This window comes from Ciconia boyciana, chromosome 3, assembly GCF_034638445.1.
Source record: "Ciconia boyciana chromosome 3, ASM3463844v1, whole genome shotgun sequence".
NCBI lineage: Eukaryota > Metazoa > Chordata > Aves > Ciconiiformes > Ciconiidae > Ciconia > Ciconia boyciana.
Window position 1 is genome coordinate 52491203 of NC_132936.1, and position 21383 is coordinate 52512585.

At 43.2% G+C, this 21383-nt stretch overlaps 1 protein-coding gene across 2 annotated transcripts in view; it reads right to left on the reverse strand.

Annotated features, from left to right (window-relative positions):
- LOC140649034 (solute carrier family 22 member 16-like) overlaps positions 1 to 21383 on the reverse strand; it is a 116666-nt gene that overhangs the window by 17198 nt on the left and 78085 nt on the right. For both annotated transcript variants that reach the window (XM_072855667.1, XM_072855668.1), the window contains exons 2-4: positions 11008 to 11106; positions 7102 to 7241; positions 1204 to 1432 (exon numbers count right to left, since the gene is read on the reverse strand). In XM_072855667.1, coding sequence (XP_072711768.1) covers positions 1204 to 1432; positions 7102 to 7241; positions 11008 to 11106 — 468 coding nt within the window. The remainder of the gene's footprint in view (positions 1 to 1203; positions 1433 to 7101; positions 7242 to 11007; positions 11107 to 21383) is intronic.

The following is a 21383-nucleotide window of genomic DNA, read 5'->3' on the forward strand; positions in this document are numbered from 1 at the left end:
TCAGATAACTTCCACCCAGAAAGTTATATACTCAGAATTCATAGCTACACCCTTCTCATTCACAGAAGGTCTTACAATCACTCTGTATTACCATGATAACCTGAGAACTGACTATTCTCAGCAGGTCTGGGATATCACAAGACTCATACACCTTTTCTGGATCAGGTCATTAATCATTTGCTCTGTGACTAATTCTTCTAAGATCAAAACAATCAATGTAAGGCACACGTCAAAAGAAAGCCATCTCTCTCTCTCCCCAGATGTTTCACTAATGCACAGCCTAGTATAGTTCCAGTATGACTAAGAAGTCGGAAAAAGCTTCTTTTTTCTGCTTTTATCTTCAGAATGGTCCAATCAGTAGAGCTGAACCAAAAGAAAATACTAAAGAAAAACAAGAAGTGAACTGAAAAGGACATCTTGCATTTTATAACATACCAAACAAACATTGCACTGCTTGCTTTCTAAATCTTATAGAAAAGCTCTTCCTTAGCTCAGGCTGCCTATTTCTTAAAAAACAAAGACAAGCAGAACTAGCTGCAGGCAATGAAGTATATTAGCATTTGAATTCATGCTTGTATATCCTCTGAGGGAAAAACTCTCTTAAAAGCAACCTCAAATGTATTCTGGCAACAGTTATTTGAGACTTGAAGATTTCTGATGTCTTCACAGTTCCTTAAAAACAAACTGGGAAATGTTAAAAAAACCACAGATCGCTGCCAATTTCAAAACAGGATGTTTTTGTTGTTGATGACTGTAATCAGGACCAATGACCTTGAAAATGTAAACAACCCTTCCGTTACCTCTGCTAATTATTGCTGCAAATATTTTTTTTCTTCTTTATAAACTTGGCTGTATGAGTAGTTTAGCTCTCATACTCAGGCAAAGAACAGAACTTCCACAGGACTGAAAATACTAGCACCCAGCGTCACCAGCTAGTTGAAGGGAAAAGGAAGGGAGGAGGAGGAAAGTATTTAGCATATGGCTAGCGATTTAAAACCAAGGTGGCTGTTACCAGCACACAGAAAAAGCAAGACAGAAAAGGCACCCCTACAAGAAATGCATTACAAGTATTGCTGAAGAAAGACGCATTGTCAGGAGATAACATTGGAAAAGTGCCCGAACTCCTGAGACAGCAAGGAGGAAGTTCTGCAGCTTTCCCAACACCTAATCCTGCAGCCAGGAACCTGACCCCCCAGTCCTTACCTTCTGATGTCCAAATTCATTCAATATTGTGCCCAGCTTCTTCGTGTTGCTGTGAAGTTTATGAGCAGCAATGGCTGGATTGGGATCCCTCCAGTCAATGGACAGGCGATGATACCAGAGGTGCCGACCCTCCTGAATGTGTGCTGACTTGATGCTGGGGTCAAAGCGATGCACCTCACATCCACTGTTGGCCATGCTGATCTCAAACTGGTTGTCATCGTTGCCTAGCCTACGAAACAAAAAAGATGTAACTATTAATGCTGCCAAAAGAACTATTAGTGAGTAGGACATTCTGAGGATTCATAGTAAAAGAAGGTAAAATCCAACCTCTTTGTTTCTGAAGCAAAGTGGAGGAGCTGTTGTGCTCCTTCTTGGGATATATCCACAGCACTGAGCACAATCTAACCCTAATTCTGACAAGATAACCAGAAATAAAGCTAACAGTCCACAATAATACCTGCTGAAGATTTGGAATAAGTAGTTAGATAAAGGAAATTTAAAGGAACATGTGTTTTTTCCCAATGTCACATTCATAATTGATCTTAAGAAACTTTTAATGAAATTTTTCATTTATAGAATGAAACTGCTGGAGTGGATTGGATGAACTAACCTCACCAGAAGATTCAAGCTCAATGCAATATACTGCATATGATTAGAATGAAGGGCTCCTTTCAAGGCAAGAACTAAACCACTTTTAGCCAGGCTGACAACCTTCCCAAAGAGCTTTTTCTTAATTCAGAACTTGACATCCTTTATAAGTAAATTAAATGTTAGAACCTTTGTGCTGTCATTATTCCTCTATTTATATTTATATATATTCCTCTATATTCAATTTGCTTTTTCTTGACAAGATTACAATACTTTCCTTAGTCCCCACTGCACAAACTTCCAATAACCAAGCCATAAGCAGAAGAGCAAATGCATTTAAAATTTATACAATACTGTGTTGTAAAAATCAGGCGTATTTCTCACCCTGTCTATAACCTGATGTTATAAAGATGAGCCACAATGGCCACCAAAAGGGACAAGACACAAGAACCAAATGCCTCTCTTTCTCTGTGCACAGGAAGACAGAGATAAAAAAGCAAATTTAAAAATAGCCCCTTCATAACAGTAGCAGAGTTGTTACACAACCTTAAGAGAAAGATTGCTAATTTGGCAAAGACCCCAAAGAAGAAAAATTAATAGCCTCATTGTACACCAGTGTTGTCTCAGTCCCTGTCTCTGCAAGGAGAAGATGTACTTTACAAGGCTGTGCCATATTCCCACCTCCTACAGCCCATTGGTTCACACAGGGTACACTAAAACTAAAAAATTCTGGTATTTACCATTGCAATCACGTCTGGACCACAGGCCTTCCCTACTCTGTAAAACAGGATGTCCTCTTCATTCCTACTCCTCCAAGCTTGTTCCAAACATGGTTCAAATAATGCACTAAACCTTAAACTTAATCAAAATTATGCTGTTGGATATACACACATGTAGCACTGGGAAGAGAAATCAAGATTTTCAAATCAGTGCTTCAACCAGTTGTACTAATTGAGAGTATCCACTAGGTACTAAGAGCATGGCATTTATCTCTCACACACAAACCATTACAGGGCAGTACTCTTAGATGTACCATCAGAGCACCTGCTACACTACACCACAATTATCCTTAGAAATGGTGCGAGTCTGAAATAATTCTGGCTATTTACAGTATGACACTTGCTGTAATACTGTCTAAGCACAGTGTAACGATGCCCTATTAGAAGGTCTTCTCCTCAACCATCTTCCCCTTCGGGCACCCTGGGAAAGTAGGAGGAGACGGCATTTCCAAAAACAGCCCAGTGTGCTTTTAAGAACAACTCTGTTTCACAGGATTCCAGCCCGTACAGCCATGTAGGAGGAAGAGAGGAGTTTCCTTTTCATACATTCAACACACGTTAGGGAAAAAGTTCAGAAGTCAACCAAGTGAATCGACATACTTGTTTGCATGTGGCTTTCTACAGAAGGGACACTGATGAACAAAGAGCAGTGTAATCCCTTAGGAATGAGAAACTGGCTGAAAATGAACAACATGTGAATTGTTGGGGACAGTTACAGCATTAGAGTGATGAGCCTACCAGTGACCGACGGACACATGCGTCCGTGACACACTTCTAACAGTACCAGCTGGTACAGTCCACAGGGGCAGATGCTTTTGATGTAGACAAACCTCAGGCTGCCTCCAAACAGATTGCTACTCATGTGGACTGCAAAGGGAGGTTCACAGTGGTGCAAAACAGAAAAAAATATAGATGAGGGGGAAGAAGGTGCTGATATATCTTCTGGCACTCTAGCTAACAGCTCGAATTTATGCCTGAAGAGACATCTAACCAACAACAAATATTCAGGAGAGAAAATAAGGTCATCTCCATAGGTTTGAAAAATTCCTGTCTCGCATGTGATCATGCTAAGGGATAATGCAGCATGAAAAAGGCAAACAAATGAGGTCTCCCAAGAAAGATTTTGTGTTACTTAAAAAGGGACCATGATTTTAAAAGAAAGGTGTGGAGGTCACAGAAGACTGGAGAGGCCCTTCCCCGCCATCAGGAGAGAGTAGCTGCTGCCTCCAGCAACAGCAAAATAAAAAAGGCTAAAGACACCAACCTATTTTTACCGTTGCACGCAGTCCCCCACAGTGGGGGGCAGAGGTGGGCTTCCAAAGCAGCAGAACAGCACCCTGCGGACGGGCCCTCCTAGCCTGCGTGCGAGTGGAAAGGAAGGGCTCGCTGGCACCGCTCCCCGCCGGCAGCAGGGCAGGGATGCTGACCCAGGACAGAGCACAGCACGGCAGGGAGCAGCGTCCCTTGGCTGTCCCCTGCTCCCAGGACTTGCAGAGGGTCAGGGTACACAGAGCCTCACACTCGGAATAAACACTGGGCTGCAGCTTGCGCTGAACGGAGCATCGCACTGGCCCCCGCGTCGTGCCGGAGCGCAGCAAGCACGCGGGTGGCACAAAAGCTGCTTTGCCTCCTTCAGCACAGCTCCAGTGGGCACCTGTAGCTGATCCAGCCTGATAACTGCAGGTACTCCAGCTCCCCCAGGGACCACAGGACAGAGCCATGAAAACATGCACGTTAAGGTCCAGCTTTCCCTTTCTGTGTTCCCCCTCCTCCCCTCTTCTTCTTTCTGAGGTTATCTTCTTCCTCAGAGGAAGATAACTGAGCTCTGCAGCTCGGGGAAAAAAGAAGCATCCCCTGCCTGGATCCTAAAGCCCCTACACTTAAAGATCCACCTGAACGGGCTTCTACACAGTATTGCAGCAAGACTCTCTAAATCTCAACTGGTAAGTTTCTGAAATCCTATTCATTTATATCATCCCAGCTTGCATGCCTGCCTGTGGTGTTTGTAATAGACTTAGCTTAATCTAAGCAGATTTAGCAGGAATAACTAGAGCTCACTAATGCATATTTCAATTATGTATCATACGGGGAAATCCTGTCCCCCAAGCAAAAACACTGCTGCCTCCCAGTAGTGGAAGCAACTAATACTAATCTAAAAAGATCTCCAGACACTTCAGACACTGCTCGCTCCCCTTCACAAGTAACCTCTTGCAGCATGTTTTGTTCCATTTTTAATGATATATGGATTTAATTCAGGATTCCAGTAACACTCGCGCTGAACTTTCACATTTGTCCTCCATCTATCGTCTCCACAGAGAACGTTCTTCACTGGAAGCAGCTGCTCCCCCTTTGCTCTTTATGAACTGTATGAGAGAACAAAAATGTTTAAAGGGGATTTTTGTCTTCCTCAGAACAGAATTACTTTTCTGCCTGTCATAAGCTAAAGGAAGTGAGTCTGAGGGAAGAATTATGCCGTAACGAGCTCCAAAGGCTGCAGAAGTAAACTGGAGGATTGAAGACCGCTCCTCCTTAACCTCAAATATTTCCCTTTTATTTTTTAGCTGTTTCATTTGATGGTTGGGTATTTACTGCACATGTGTATCTGATGATTGATGGGAGAGCCAACATAAATTTCAATCTCTGCTAAGCCCTACTGTTCCATCAGTACAGAAAATCTGGCATTCAGGCTCCCTGTATCATATCCAAAACAGCACCACATATAAAGCACTGGTACACATGCACTAGCTCAGATTTGTTCAAAACCATTAGCAAGTTACCTTTGTGCTGGTCAGCTTGGTGCCAAATCTGCATTTCCTAGCACAGATGAAATCAACTCTGCATTGTGTCTACTGGCCAATTCAACAAAAATACCATTCTCAATGCACGCTTGGTCCATAGCAAAAGGGAAGAGGGACATTAATACAGGAGCTCAGGTCTAGTATTAATGATCATGTAACTTAAAGGGCAAGGTGTAGATTAATTCCACTGAACTTTCAGTGCTTTGCCAAGACATCTAAAGTCAGCAGCCACGTTATCCCAGACTTCCTCTGTAATCAAAGGGAAGCTATACCTACCTCCAGAATGTTATTTAGCTTAGCTGATTTTCCACCTGAATGAGTCTGCCTCTCCCTACTGACTACTAGAGGGAGCCTCAGGCAATGAGCCAGTACTACAGTCAAGCAGGTAAAGTCTGGACCTGAGCATGGGATAACATAGCATCTTTCCTAACTTGCATAGGAACATGAAAAACTGAGAAAAAAAGAATCACATAAACCTATATTTTGCATTAAACCAGGCAGGTATAATTTGAAATAGATTGCAAAGAGCATTCAGAAAATAAGAAGCAACAGCAGTTGAGAGGAGCTTGCTCTCCATATATGTGATTTGTCTCTAAGGTGCATGTTACTGGTGTTCTGCCACAGAGCAATGCGGCTGAACAAAACCTTACAGCCCCTCACCCTCTGAGGAGTTTGGTCTTTACAGCTCAATATAAACTCGATCCAAACATAAGCCCACCCAAATTAACAGAAAACACTCCCTTTGACTGCAGTGCACCCTGCATCCACTTTACGTTAATTGCTGGTGTTAACCGCCATGTGCTAATCACGGAGAGATACCACCCAGACACAGCTCCTTGCTACCTACCATTTGTAAACCCACAGCAGCAAAATCACAGAAATAAACTGCACTGGTTCAAGGGAGATGAAGCCTTTCAATACACCTCTAACCTAAAGCTGGCTCCCAGGACAGCAAAGACAGCTTTATTAGGCTGCAGCCATGTGGTGTGATCTCTGTGAAGGGAGCTCCAGATCCCAGCGATCATTCTCCTAATGCACCTGTGCGCTGACGGGCGATGCAAAAGGCCAGCAGCCTGATGAACGCTGCAGACTGACCTCCCTCGGCCTCGCGGGAAGCAGAGTGTTTTATTAGCAGGGAAACAGGCTGCATTTGTGGTTTTACTACCTGTGAAGGCACTTGTTCTGTGAAGAGTGAAAACTTCAATCTCAAGTGCTGTAAACATCATAAACACTACAAACATTTTAAAATAAAGCCTCGACTGCCTTTATTATTATCACTTTGGCACATGTCACCCCTGAAGTGCTTAGCAAACACACTCTCATATGGAAATGCACTATTTTGTCCCAGGGGTAGTTAATGAAGTTTTATAAGTAATGGGGCTGAAGTACCTGGCAATTATGCAAGTCATTTCTGCTCAGGGAAGATGCTGTAGGCTTCTCAGTTTATCTCATTAATTTCCATCTTCTTCTATGTGAACTACCACTCACTACTCACCATTAAGCAATTTGTTTTCATACTGATATTAGAAAAGCGAAGGAAAACTAAAACCCTCATGGAGAAAGGTTTTTCCCTAAAAACTGAGTTTACAGAAGCACATCAACACGTAACAAACACACCCGGACAAAGTCTGTATTTTAAAAGACGACCTTGCTGCAGCCTGTGTTGCATTTATAGGGCTTTTTGAAGCTAGGTGTCATGAAACAATTTGCTGTCTTTTAAAGAGAGCGCTTACCCAAGGGAATAGAGACGGCATTGCTTGCTTCTGATTCGATGAATGAGGCTAAACCTCTCGTCAAGACAGATTGACCAGGGCTTCTTTGCAGTTTCAGAGTACCCTCTCAGGCTGTTCAGGTTCATGCGTTCACATGAAATCTGTTGAAATCAAAGGATGTTTCATTTTAAGACATGACTTTTTTTTTTTTAATTTGCCTTCTGGGGAAAGAGTGGAAAGAAGAAAAATGTTAATTGGTTTCATTTAAATCTGATTGTCAATCTGATACACAGCTACGGAGATTTGATGATTTTTTTTTCCTTGTTAGTCTGCTCTGCTTGGTGAAATTTAAGGCTTACATAATCCCCCAGAGAGCAATGCAGTCTGAAAAGCACATAATTAAGCATTAGTACCATATCCAAAAATCAATTTTCCTGAGAACAAGTTATTTTGGCATGCAAATGTTTATTTTTTTTTTCTTTTCAAACCTTGATGTGGATTCTGCATCCTGAATAATGTTAAAATCATGTCATGATTTAAGACTGTAATCACGAGTTGCAGCGTCACTGCAATGTACACTGTATACCTTACCTAGAGTGTCCTGGATCTCAGTTCCAGAAAGGCTTTAATCGTTACCCCAACACATCCCCTCTCCAACAACAAAGGCATTTAAGCAAGTGCTTAACTAAACAGAGTAATTGGCACGTGTGTCTATGCTGTGCTGGCTTAGACATCTAGAGTCTGAAGCTGGGATAAAAACACTGCAAACAGAGAAGAGAGAGAGACCCTGCAAGGAGGAACGCTAAGTCAAAGTCCTCGTAAAGACCAAGAAAGCAAGGACTAAAATGTGCTGGATTCATCAGAAACCTGGAAGTGTCAAAACCCACTTAACTGAGAGGTGAAGTCAGCTTTGCCGGCAGCTGAGCAGCAGCCGAAACACAGCGGTGACTGAGCCAGCGAAGCTACGGCCCCGTGGGGGACACCCCACGGAGGAGCCCCTGCCTGCAGCCCCAGCTCTGCCTGTCCGCCCGGCAGCTGTCCGTCCCCCGGGCTCTGCCACACTGTTCCGCACCATCCTCTTCCTCCAGACCCGCTCTGGAAAAGGCAGGCATGGAGCTGGGGGCTGCTCCAGCCTTTCCAGCATTCGGGAGCCAGGGCACAGCAGGCGATGGAAAGCCAGTGCAATTTGTACGGCTGTCGCCGTAGCAGTGGTGAGGAGGTAATGGGAAGCAGAAGTAAGCACCAAAGCTGTGGCTACTTCTGCCCAAGAGGGGCTGTGCTGCGCTGCACCAGCACCAGCTTACAGTTGGTTGTTGCAGGGCTTTTCAAACCACGTGCAGCCCGGCCATCAAATTCAGGGGTTGCAGGGCACAGGCTGCTAACACGCAGAGAGGAAAGCACAGACTGAGAAGAGCTGCAGGAACCCAGCCGAGCCATCATTATGAAAAGTTGTTCTTTGGGCCCAGTACCAACCCTGGCTGCAGGGATGGGAGCTGGTACTGCCAGAAAGCCAACGATAAAAAAGGGGGAAAGAACAGCAGTAGAGACAAAACCAGGTTAAACATCAGTCCTGAACTGACTGTTCTCGTCTTGCTCCTTCCTTCCTCTACAGCAGACCGCCCCAGCTCAGCTCCCTGTTTTAGCCAAACTAAAAAGCACAGGTCTGGCCCCACCCAGAACCACAGAAATGGAAAAATTTTACACAGAGGTGAGAGTAAAAACTGGAACCCAGCCTTTGCTGTGGTAGGCACGCTCCACCATGTGCCTTATAATAAGTAAATAAAACTCTCATTCTTCAAGAAGCTTAAGCTCTGAGAGATCATTACTTGAAGCATTACATCCGAAGAGCTGCACGCTGCATCACCACCTCCCTGCTCCTGCTCAGCTCGTAATTCCAAAGGAAATTCATAAAAGCTAATATAGCATTTCTTCATGCTGCCCTCAGGATTCACTAAATTTTAAGCAAAGATTTGCACTGCACCCCACTACCCATTTCCCTTCAGTCACATAACAATCAAGGAATAAACGGCATTGCAATAGCAAGCACTAATTTTAAGACACAGAAGAATAACGTGCTGTCTACAGAAAACTAAGATTCTGCAATGCTGCCACTTAATTGACTCATGGCATTAAAGCAGAATTTGGAGCAATTTTAATAGCTCTTGCTACTTAATAGCTCTTGCTATCAAAAATAAAAAAACCTGAACTCTGCCTTTAGCACCATCACCAGTCTGTTGCATGCATTGAGCTCACGTCCTGTTCTGGGCTTCTACTCACCATCATACAAACAACAGCACATGTAAGGTGGTTCTTCTGATCATTAGATACCAGCATTGAAAAAGCTTTTTCTGGTCACACCTCGACCCTGCTGACATGGCATCTTCCCCCTCCAGCAGTTTGAGCCATTCTACGCTAATGGCAGGGAGCTGAACTCAGGCACAGTAATTAGGAGACACTTGCTCAGCAAACAAGGAAAATGAGATCTTATGGTCTTCTGCGTAAGCAGGATCCCATTTCCAGAAGTGCTCATACCAGTCGTGGTCTTATCCTGTCAGTTATTAATCCCATAACATCTGCCAGGTCAGGAACAAGGATTTCTCTCGTTTTTTGTTTTCACTTATGCTTGTCCCCCCCACCAGGGTCAGTTACTCTGGGAACGAAACTTCTCGATTAGTACGTCAGAAGCAATAAACTCTCTGCTAATTGATGTCCTTGTAGGCTTTGACCCAACTAGTGGAGTTTAGCAGCATCTGTCACTGTTTATTAAGTCACCGGGATGAAGGATGTTTTCAGCTTAATGTGCCTGCCACAGCCTAAACTTCTGTACAACAAAACAAGCAGCCCTACACACATTTCTCGCTGTCTCCACATGCATCATCTTGCCCTCCTGCCCTCTCAGTGCTGGCATGAGTGAAGGCAGAGATGTCATTTTCTTGAGCATTTAGCCAGGGGTACCCACAAGCTGGAGGATAAGTGAACACTCTGCTACTCTCCCAGTTACCATCAGCACAGCAGCATATTTTTAGACGTGTTTCAAATGAATCTCGTCTCAGCCTTGAAAGCATTGCATTAACAAAGAATTTCGTGTGTGAATGACATTTCAGTGACATTAGCACCTGAGGCTTTTTGATGTTCTCCAGTGTAAGTGATGGTGAAGTTAAATCTGTATTCAAGGGTGAATTGCTGATAGACCTGGGTACCAAAAGCAGCCGCCCTGTCGGAACTGTGGGCATCCAGCACCTTTTCCATTTTTTATTACAGGAAAAGCACGCGTCAATGCTGTTGTGCAGAAGCGATGCCTCCATTAAGACATGACGGCCCAATTTCCATATATGCTGAACCCTGGAAGTATCTGTCAACGCAATCTGGATTTGGAAATGTCACCTTTGAAAAAGCACATAAAAACACTAATTTTCCAGGCCATTATTTTTGTCCTCAAAATATCAGGATTCTATCAGTACCATTGAGACAACTTGTCCAAGTTAGGGGCTGATGCCTTGTTCTCGTTTTACTGAGAACCTCAAATGCATCCTTTTTAGCTAAAAGAGCCTGGTTATCGCATTATTATTGAGAGGTGGAGTGGTTGAATACACAGTTCTCTCGCTACACCGTGCTCTGTATTTTTCTGTGTCCAAGAGAGAAAAAGAGAGAGAGAGCGGGAGAGGAACCACATCTGGAATTTCAGTCATATCATACTCCTGTCAGGACACAAACCCATCTGGAAATAAAAAGCAAGGAAATAATGCATTCTTTCTACCCTGTGTTTTGACCTTTACATTCATGTTGACCATCACTGCTAGGTTAAGCAACTTTAGAAACAAAGCAGTTCCAAAACCAGTTTGGTGTGAGGTTAATTTATTATCTGAGAGGGAACAGGCTGTGCCAGGCAAACTGTTTTCTAAATGGAGACTGAAATGAAAAACCTACCTGGGAAGTGCTAATGTACTTCAGGAACCTCAAGGCCTCATAGTTGAGGGAAGGAGTTGGACTTGCCCATGGCTGTAGTTCAATGTGCCATCTTACAGTCTGCAAAGCAAATCAAAACAAAAACACCTTAAAGGAACAGGATTCACTTCTCAGTACAAGCATAAAATGCAAGGGCTAATAAATTAAGGAGATTTAATTTCAAACCAAAAGAGTTCCCTAGGGGCTTGTCTACACATGAAAGTAATTTCAGAATAAAGTAGGGTTTGAACTACAGTGAAAGAGCATCTAACTATGATTTATCACGATCAACTTTGAAAGCAGATGTAGGTAATTCAGAAAGAAAGAGCTCTTCATACAGGATACATGTGTCAACACAGTTATTCTAGGACACCCAAGTAAGCCCTGGCTTGTAGAAACCCATGAAGAAAACCAAGATCTGAATAACTAAATCCTCTAGCAAAACATCTGAAAACAGTGAAATAATGTATATCTATCGTGTATCTCTGCTTGAATGTCCACTGAAACAAGAACTTGGACTGCAAACACTAATCGCCAAAGGAAACCTCTGCAAACAATCTCTTTCCTTTTTTTAAATCTAGATTTGATAGAAAAGCAAGCTTCTTGCAGTCTTTGAGAAAAAGTCCTCTTCCTCTCCCACACCTGCCTGATGAGATACACCAGAATTCTTTGTTTTCCTGCAAAAAACATCAGTGTGGCTGTCGTAGCCCTACCACTCCTCATTTTCATAGCCCCAGGGAAGCAGCTTTGGTGGATGCTTTCTGCACTCCCTGTGAGGCCGCTCAGCTCTGAACCTCGGAGATCTTGTCAGCTTTTCCAGCAACACTTCCCACATAGACAGAGTGGGACAGAAGAGGTCTTTCAGACACGTGCTTGCAGAGCAACGGGGCTCTGCGCTCCCATCTGCGCCACCTTCTCCAAATTCTGCCCGCTTTTGTCACGCTGGGAAGTTTAGACGTGTTATCTCTTGCCCTCAAGCAGATAAAAATACAAGCACGGTGCTAAGTTGTACTAAATTAAGATTGATTCCTCACGGCTTTTCATCTTCAGGCGCCATAACTCACTTCCACGGCTGGGCAGGTAGTATCAAGCTCCCCTTTAATCATCCCCGACTAACTGAGCTTCCATAATGACCAGGATGGGGGTTTTTTCCCATAGGTTCATGTTGACATTCAATAAAATACCAAACAAACAGAAACCCCATTTGGGATTCCCACAGGACCTTATTTCAAACGAAGCCCTGGAAAATATATAGGAAATAGCAATTAACCGGAGAGGATGGAGGCAGATCAGAGGCAAGGTGCTGAGCCCCACCAGAGAGGACAGCCCTGCCACGGGGCTGGTCTGCGGCGCCAGGAGAAGAGCCAGCGCGGTGACAGCGGGGATCCTCTGATGCCAGAGAGGAACGCAGGAAGGAAAAAGAGAAGGCAATGCTAGAAAAGAAAGATGATTAAAGGGGACCACCAGACCGGATGGAGTTTGCCTTGAGCTGATATCATGAATTGACATTTTTGCAGCCTAAGTAAACACAGTCTGGAGTGAATGTGAGCCAGGAGGTCTGTATGAGGTTTATTGTTCCTTTTGGGTTTGCTCTTTGGGTTCTTTTTACCGTAAAGAAATACTGAAAAGGACGTTTGAGATTTTTTTTTTCCCCCAGAAGCAGACAAAAGTAACATTTCCCACCCTGCAACTTGCTGCCCGCAGCAGACATAGGCTCCTATACCCTGCAGAAGGCTGGAAGCGAGCTAGCAAGCAAGCTCTGCAGCAGCACGTACCCCTGACCCGCTGCCTGCAGAAGGCAACCTGCAAACAGCTAACAGCAGGAGGATAGGTGCACACCGGGGAGGGAAATGCGTGTAATCTTTCAGAATGAGTCACAGTTCACACGGCTGAATAACGTTTGCAATGACAGGAATGCTGCTGTTTCAACAGGCTTGAAAGCTGAAATGAAAATGAAGACTGACAATCATTTTCAAGGAAAAAAAAAAAAACCCAAAACCCAGACACCTAAACATCCGTGCCCAGTTATTCCGAAACCTATTTGTGTGAGAAGTAGCTCATTAAGTAGGGGAATTGCAGGGTGGGCATTGTGGCACTGCTCAGCACGAATTCCCTCTGCACAGAGTTGAAGGGGAAGAAAAAAAAGCAAAACCCTATAATTAACCACGTGAGTGAGGTTCTTTTTCAGCAGAGTGCAATATCAAAGAGCCACTGTGGCTTTCTCTCAGGTTCTTAAAATCTTAAAGATGACAAAGTGCCTTTCCACTGTCTCTAAAATGTATCAATAAACACACAACTAAGAAGATAAAAACCCCAGTGACTTAATAATGCAGTTTCAATTAAAAAAAAAAAAAAAGAAAGATCAACCTTTAATATAATTCTTTAAATTTAGGAGCACTACACAAATGCTACTTTTGTGACAGAGATCAGACCCAAGCTCCTGTTTGACAGCTTTTGAATAGCTTCTCAAGCTTCACCCTTGGTCCCTGGCTCCTTACTAAGCAGCAGCCCATGTCCATTCACTAACGAACACATTACAGAGGGCTGTTCCTACCCCTACCAAACACCCCTATGGGTCGCTTCAATAGCTGTGTCACCCTAAGATTCACAGACGATGAACGAAGGGGTGAAAATCCAGTACATCTCTTGGACCAGGTACACCCTCCCAGCGGGTAACTCCCTGATGTTGGTGATGTGGTATGGATATGTTCAGGACTCACAAAATATCCTCCTGAAGGAGCCATTCCCTATGTACATCTGTAGCCTTTGTTTATAGTTTTTCAGGTAATTTTCAGCCTGTGCCATAGTGTTTCCATGTAAGCCTTCTCAAATAAGCTCTGCAGATAAAATGCACCCGGTCCCTGTGAACCAACCGCTTTGTGAAAATCAGGTTTATCCTAGATAAACACATGTTCCTTATTTTGAGAAGCTTTTCCCCTCTAGACTTTGCAATTTTATTTACTCAAAGCAAACCTGACCTGGCATCATGATTTGGATTTTCTCACTTGTATCACAGAAACCTCTAGAGTAAATAACCGAGAGCAGGTCCCCTGTGGCTGCTATACAAAACAGGCCGAGGAGCAGCTCCTTTCACCGGGGGCTTCTACAGCAAGTATACAAGAGGAGCAGAGAAGATATTACGGTCTGTATTATGCAGCTTTAGATACGAAATTCAGACAGACCTCCCCAAGGTCGCCCAGGAGGAGCCAGAAAACCAGTGCAGACATTCTGCATCCCTGGCTGTCGCCATCGGTGTGCTGTCTCCCTAGGGTAAGGACTCATCCAATGAGACACCGTGACTGTGTTTCCCAAACACCAATATATCCTGATTCCACAATATATAGAGATGACAGAAAGTTGCAATGCCACTTAAAAAATATCATACTGAATATCTTGAAGTATCCCTCTATTTGCATTGTTCCACTTATAGACACGTTACCTGAAATTAGCACTGTAAGAAAAATCAGTCTTCAGCAAGACTTTATCACAGGCACTGGTCAGACACTGACTTCAGCTACCACAGAAGGGTAATGGATATCCAGAAACTGTTATCCAGAGTGATGTCTAAATGTTCACCACATGAGATAAACACAGAGCAAAGAAAATCTTAAGGCAATACCATTGCTTTGTTAGGAAAACCAGGATGCATTTGAAGGTCTGATTTTTTTCCCAGGTACTTCACACGTCCTTAAGGATAAGGACTGATGTTTCCTTCAGACCAATCTGACAGTAATCCGCAGTGACTTTTCCCTAGAGACCACTTCTTCCTAGATTTTTCTCCCTCATCAGCCATCTATGATAGTCATCTGATAATCTCTTAATAATCTGTAGTATGCATATGGTATCATTTGTCCTAAAAATCTGAAATAATAATATTAAGTTTAACTCAATATGTGCAAAGGGCTCACAAACCAGCAGGTGTAAAATTGTAGGTTTGCAAAATTTCTGGCTTTCCTAGCATAAACTCAAACACATAAATCATTAAATTCTTTCCAGACCGATCCTAGTTTCAGTGCAGTAATTCAAACAGCCCAACCCCTCCCTTCCCTTCTGCTTACATTTGAAAGGGAATGAGTAAGTTTTCCATACTTCCATCTTTTTTAACTCAGTAACTGTTTTTTCCCTCCTTTCAATCTCCTTTTTAGCAGCCTATTAAAATACAGAAACATATTTGCCATGTTTATAAACAAAAATTTGGGAATCCCATTGCCCTGCCAAGCAGCCTGTTGCTTCCGACAAAGAAACAAGACTTGTCAATACATACACAGATGTCTTAATCGAGGGGAAAATATAAAATCCTCTGATTAAACTGCACAACAATAATTTTTTACATTTGAGGCAGGACCAAATGTGAGTGGAAAGCACTTGTGGCAATAAACTCCATCAATAACCATAAATATTTGCTAGCCATAGAAACAAATGGCATACACACCTTCACCTCCAACCGTTCTGGCTGTACTCTGTATCACCACGCTCACCCCTTGTGGCAGGGTACAGCAGAATAGAGCTTGCTCGTGGGTGAAATTTTGCAGGGGTTTTATCAGTTTAAAATGCAATGGGTGGGATTCAAATTGCAAAATTGCAGACATCTACAAGGCAAATGTATATTTACTGGATTGCATTCCTGAAGGCTTGCCCTTGTTAGAGTAGGTTGTCCCTAGGTATGATTTACAGGGCTTGAACATCATTTCGTTTGGCCTCCCTCTGGAGCACCTGTGGCCTTAAGCGTACTACTTTGTAGTGGTCTTGTTTTGGTTTTTTCCCCCCAATTCAAAAGTGAAAATAATAGTGAAAGCAGTGAAAGCAGCATGTTGCAGCCCACCCGAGTACTGGCTTTACGGGACATGCCAGCACGCCTCACGAGGGACACGCAACAAGTGCAAAGCCTGCTGAGATGAGTGGGAGGGCTTCTGAGGGTGGAGGCGGCCAAACCTGGCACGCTTCTCCTCTTGCTGACGACACGGAGTGGCTCTGGCAGCGAACGATCCCTTGTGAACGCCTACGTTTAGTTTCAGAGGCAATTAGCTGGTTGACTCCAAGGGAGAGCTGGGAATGAAGAAACATTCCTGCAGTGCGGACAACCATGGACCAAGCTCCCACAGCGGGCTGGGGAGCTAAGTTATTTGACAGGACAGACAAGGCAGACAGGCTCTTTAAGGGAATGATTCATCTCACTATAGAGTAGACATCTAAAATAAGTAAGATGAGTCACGCACTGGAAACGTCCATGTCTCTCCATGATCTGCAAAGGCAGCCTGGAGGACGGGCTCAGAAGCACCTACACCGTAGACATTCAACATCACAGAAAAGGAACCCCAGACCAGACTATCATACATGGGATGCTGCAGAAAAAATTGTATTTTAGAGGGCTGAGCCTGCTCTATAATTGTGAGCCTCAAGCAACACTTAATTGCACTTCATTCTTCAGCAAGGTTGATTAACTCCAAATGTTTTATGTTTGGAGCAGCAATACGTGGCACAAGTAAAACAAACTCCACCTCAAAGCGGAGGTGTCAATAGGAAAGAACAAGTATGCCTCAGCCTTGGCAAAGACCTCCTTGAGAAAGGTCGATTCATACGGTCCCCTTTAGCTAAATGTAATCAGCATCACACAGAGGGCTCACAAGAGGTACACCCATAAAAACATGCTACGCGACGTTGTTAATTTAGAAGTAGCGGGGACATGCACAGGCTCAGTAAGCTGTAATTTAAAATATAGGCTTACAAAGTGACTATGACTCATATTTAAAGCTCGGAGTGAATTAATTTCTAACGTGGCTGGCTTTATAGGTATCTCATCCCTACATGTCTGAATCGTTTCTTTCCCTTTTTTTTCTTTTATATTACTATTATTTTCTATTTTTCTTTGCAGTTTGGCTTTCTTAAACATATGATGTTTTTGCTTAAGAAACCGTATTGCAGAAATTGCTATATACACTCCTGCACTGCATATGTGTGCCTGTACTGAGAGAAAAGCAGTGGGTTCCCACTGAGGCATCATGCATTGGGAACATCACAGGGAAATGCAGCTGACACCTAGTCCTGCAGCCACCTAAACTGAGAATTTCCACTTCAACTGTGAAGCTTTCACGCGCTGCACAAAGTCCATAATGAACTGAAAAAAAAAAGAATACAGGAAATCTTTCTATTTCCCCATTTTTTTACTTTTCTGAGTTTATCTAAAGCAGAGGCATCTCTGACAACACTGCACGCAAGCACACAGCCTTCTTCGTACCCAGCCACCACAGGATTGCTCCATCCTCTGTACGCATCGGGCTGGTGCAGTGGAACTAGCAGGCAACACAGGGAGTCCCTCCCACAGACAAACTCCAGCACTATAGAACTGTAGCGTGTTACGGAATCACAGAATGGTTTGGGCTGGAAGGAACCTTTAAAGATCACCTAGTCCAACCCCCTGCCACGGGGGACCTCTTCCACCAGAGCAGGTTGCTCAAAGTAAATAGTACTGGTCCCAGTATGGGCCCTTGAGGGACACCTACTGTTTTCCACTTAAGACATTGAGCCATTGACTACAATTCTTTGGATGCAGCCATCCAGCCAATTCCTCATATCCATCTAACAGTCCATCCATCAAACCCTTATCTCTCCAATTCAGAGGTAAGAATGTCATGGGGAGTCGTATCAACAGGCTTATAGAAGTCCAGGTAGATGACATCCATAGCTCTTCCCTTGTCCGCTGATGCAGTCGCTCTGTCACACATGGCCACCAGATTAGTCAGGCACGACTTGCCCTTGATGAAGCCATCTTGGCTGTCTCTAACCACCTCCCTGTCTTCAGTATGTTTTGACTTATCTTTCAGGGGGATCTGCTCCATGATCTTACCCTAAGATTTGATGGCGGAACATTAGGCTGAGGAACAAAAGCTTTGCGCCAAGATGAGCAAGCAATGTTAACACATACAGTCAGGCTCTCCCACGCAGCAAGGCTACTTACCAGTGTAAACCCTGCCTATGGAAACCAGTCCTGTGATAAGAGCATTTTCTGCATTAATAAGTGGGTGTCTTCAATTTAAATGAGTTTTCCACAGGACTTGTGTATGAAGAATTTTAATAACTAGAGGTGTTTCTATGTCTGGGCATGTGTGTTTTATTTTATTGAAGAGGGAACTTCTAGGATGCACTTAACTCTTCCCTAGCTCTCTGTGCATCACCTCCTCCAAGCCTCTGCAGTGCAGCACACATTTGTCTGCCTGGGAGCAGGATGCAATTGCTGCGAGAGCCAACTTACAGAGCTCTGAGCATCACCCAGCGGGCTTTGCTTGAGAGCACTTTATCAGCACTTGCTACCAAGGCTGCAGTTTGCACCATAAGTAAAACTCTTACACTTAGCAGGGAAAAGGAAAAAAGCAACACGTCTTGAATGCAAAGTTTTACATTGAAATGAAGAAAACAATTTTCTGACTTCAATTCTCATTAGAAAAGCTTTGAGCCACTGCATGGAAATTGAAACCAAGAGAGTCTTTACCCTTGTAGAGCAAATCAGTCTGAACATGCATACATAACAACCCCTGGAAAGGCAGCAATCACCAAGCGTTTCACCTCTGCTCTCCTTTTGTTAATATTCATGTTTATTTTCTGCTCGTTTTGCTTCTGATTTCCCATCTGACGGTATGAAATGGAGCCACACGCATACAAATTACAGCTCTCACACTCGCGGGGGAGCCGCTAGCCTAACCGGCAGGCAAGCCACACCAGCGACCTCGATGTAAAACACCAACAACTTCGATGCCTTGGGAGGTTCAGCAATTCACACGCAAAGCCCATGCTCAAGGTCTCTCCAACTCTACTTTTAGTTTTGTGTCTTTTCCCCCAAACAAGTGTCTCATAAGAAAAGCATACGCAGAAAAAAAGGATGCTTGGCACCGACTTTAAGTGACAGAATTTATCTCACTTTAAGAATTAAGAAACAGCTTTGGGAAAATAAAGAGCACCTTCCAAAACTAACATGACACAGCCAGATCTGTAGAGGAATTTAGGTGACTAATGCTCCATTGAATTCAAATCGAAACCCTGACTTCCACAGGAAATGGTAATTGGGAACCAGCTTACGAGGTTTAAATTAGGCATTGTGGACACCCCCCCGTAAATTCACCGGTAGGACTGGGCTTCAGCAACTAACGTACATCACCCTGGGTGCAGGTTTGTGACTTCCAGGAAGCACTTGTTTCGGAACACTTGCCAAAATATTAATTTGTAGGTACTTAAGAATTCGGAAAGCATTGCATCTAATTTATTATTTACATAGCATAACTACCACCCCTCGCTACCTTTGAGGAATAAATCCATTGCAACCAAAGGAGCTGGGAGCTGCAGAGGTAGGAAAGGGCAGCGCTGGCACCGGGGAACTCCTCCTTGGACCTTCAAGGGTCACCAAAGACTGACAGCTCTGCCATTGGAAATCCCAGCAACATCAAGGAGAAATATACATTTATTAAAAGAGAGATTGATTTTACTCTGCTAAGAGACACATGGCTTTAAAACCAGTCAAGTGGGATTTCTTTGCTATGGTAATAGAATAAAATAAAATAAATAAATCAGGCAGCAGCATTCCAGTGCTATCCAGAGGCTGACACTGTGATAATTTATATCTGATGGAGATAGAACCAGGAGCCAGAACAGATTGAAATTTATGGAAGCAAATTTCTCGAAACTGCTTAAGCAGTGTAATACTCAATCAGCTGAATTATTTCCAGTGCCTGCATGCCTTTGCCAACACTTAAGGATAACAGCAAGAAACAGATACAGAAACTACTGGTCACTGCTTGTCAAATTCAGACTTTAGCCAAGCAGAGGCAAGACCACAGTTTCAACCTGTACTCATACTGCTTTAAATGAAGTGCTTTGGTTGAGAAAATATGGAGATGTCATAATAAGAGAAAAAAAAAAAAGCTATTTTCCTCTAGGTTGACTTCATTGCAATATTCAAACCGCAGAGTACAACAAACAGAATTCATCAGTAAATACTCAGCAAGCCAGATAAGCCGAGTTTATTCTGTGCAAAGTCCAGCACTCTAACTGTGATTTACAGATAGGGATGCCTCTGGCAGCCTATCCACTGACTTCAGCAGGCTCTGCCTGAGGCTAAGAACTGGGGAAAAAGAAGGCGCTTTAAAGTAAAACTTAAAGCTTTCACACAAATAAGAGCATTTCACACTTGTGCAGCTTTCTCTCTCATCCAAGTGGAGTGCAAATGTCTAAACAGAAATGGTCCACCACACCTTCCAACCTAAAGGGAGGTCTGAAGCATCAGAAAACCCCTTCCTCTTCATCTGCCCCTCCTGGGCAAGGAGCAGGAGGACCTTCTGTGCCCAGGGAGCAGGAGAGGGCAGTATTTGTCAGTAGGCATCTATAGTATCATAAAGCAAGCAAACATTAGTTCTTATCCATGGGTAAACCAAAAGGCTGAGCGGCTTCTACAGATATTCAGATTTCATAGCGTACAAGCTACGGTAAGATAGAAAATACTCACAATGAATACCTAGGGGCTTCTGTCCCTCCAACCCACCATCAGTTCACTTGATCATACTGGGTTTTACTGGATAGCCAGGGAAGACTTAAAAAGCCAAACTTCACTTTTTTCTTCTTCAACTCCTTATTTCATACAAGCATTAGTTAATAAAACAAGGTAATGGAGCTCCACAGAATGAAATGTATACTAGCTTTAAATGTCTACAAACATACTCCCCTTCTTGTTTTTAATATGATTATGGATTACTGCCCTTAGCTAGAGCTATGTAAAAGTCTTCCAAGCAAAATAAAACTGTGTTGGTCAATTAGTTCCCCATGTCTAGAAAGGGAACAAGAGCTGGCTTACAAGTTGTTAGGATTTTAAGTACAAGATGATACATTTATTTTCCAATTTATAAAGAAGAAAATCAAGTTCACTTCAAAGCACACAATTTTGAAATATTTTTTGTTCAAGACAAGTATAGACTCAAGTATCATAAGCCCATGGAGAATGGGCTTGGCCAAATATGCACCATTTTCTTTAGTTATGGACATTTTCCAATGTTTTATTACTAATTATGAGCTTTATACAGAATATAGCACTGAACAGCGACATGGTTCAACCCTGAACTCCTGATGTACCTAAAATTCCCACAGATTTCATAATGAATAATAATTGCAAGATCAAACCATTAATCAAGACATCTAAGAAGAAACATATCAGCTCAGCAGCAGCCAGTTGACACATAATTGCTTCTTGTTTAATTTTCTCAAAAGAGTGAGGGAAAAGGAACAAGATGTGGTTGCTTTGCTCTATTCAGGATGAAACAAAGTTCACTTCTTTGAAAGTTTCAGTGCAGCAGAACAACCGTGAGGAAAGCCCAAAAAGA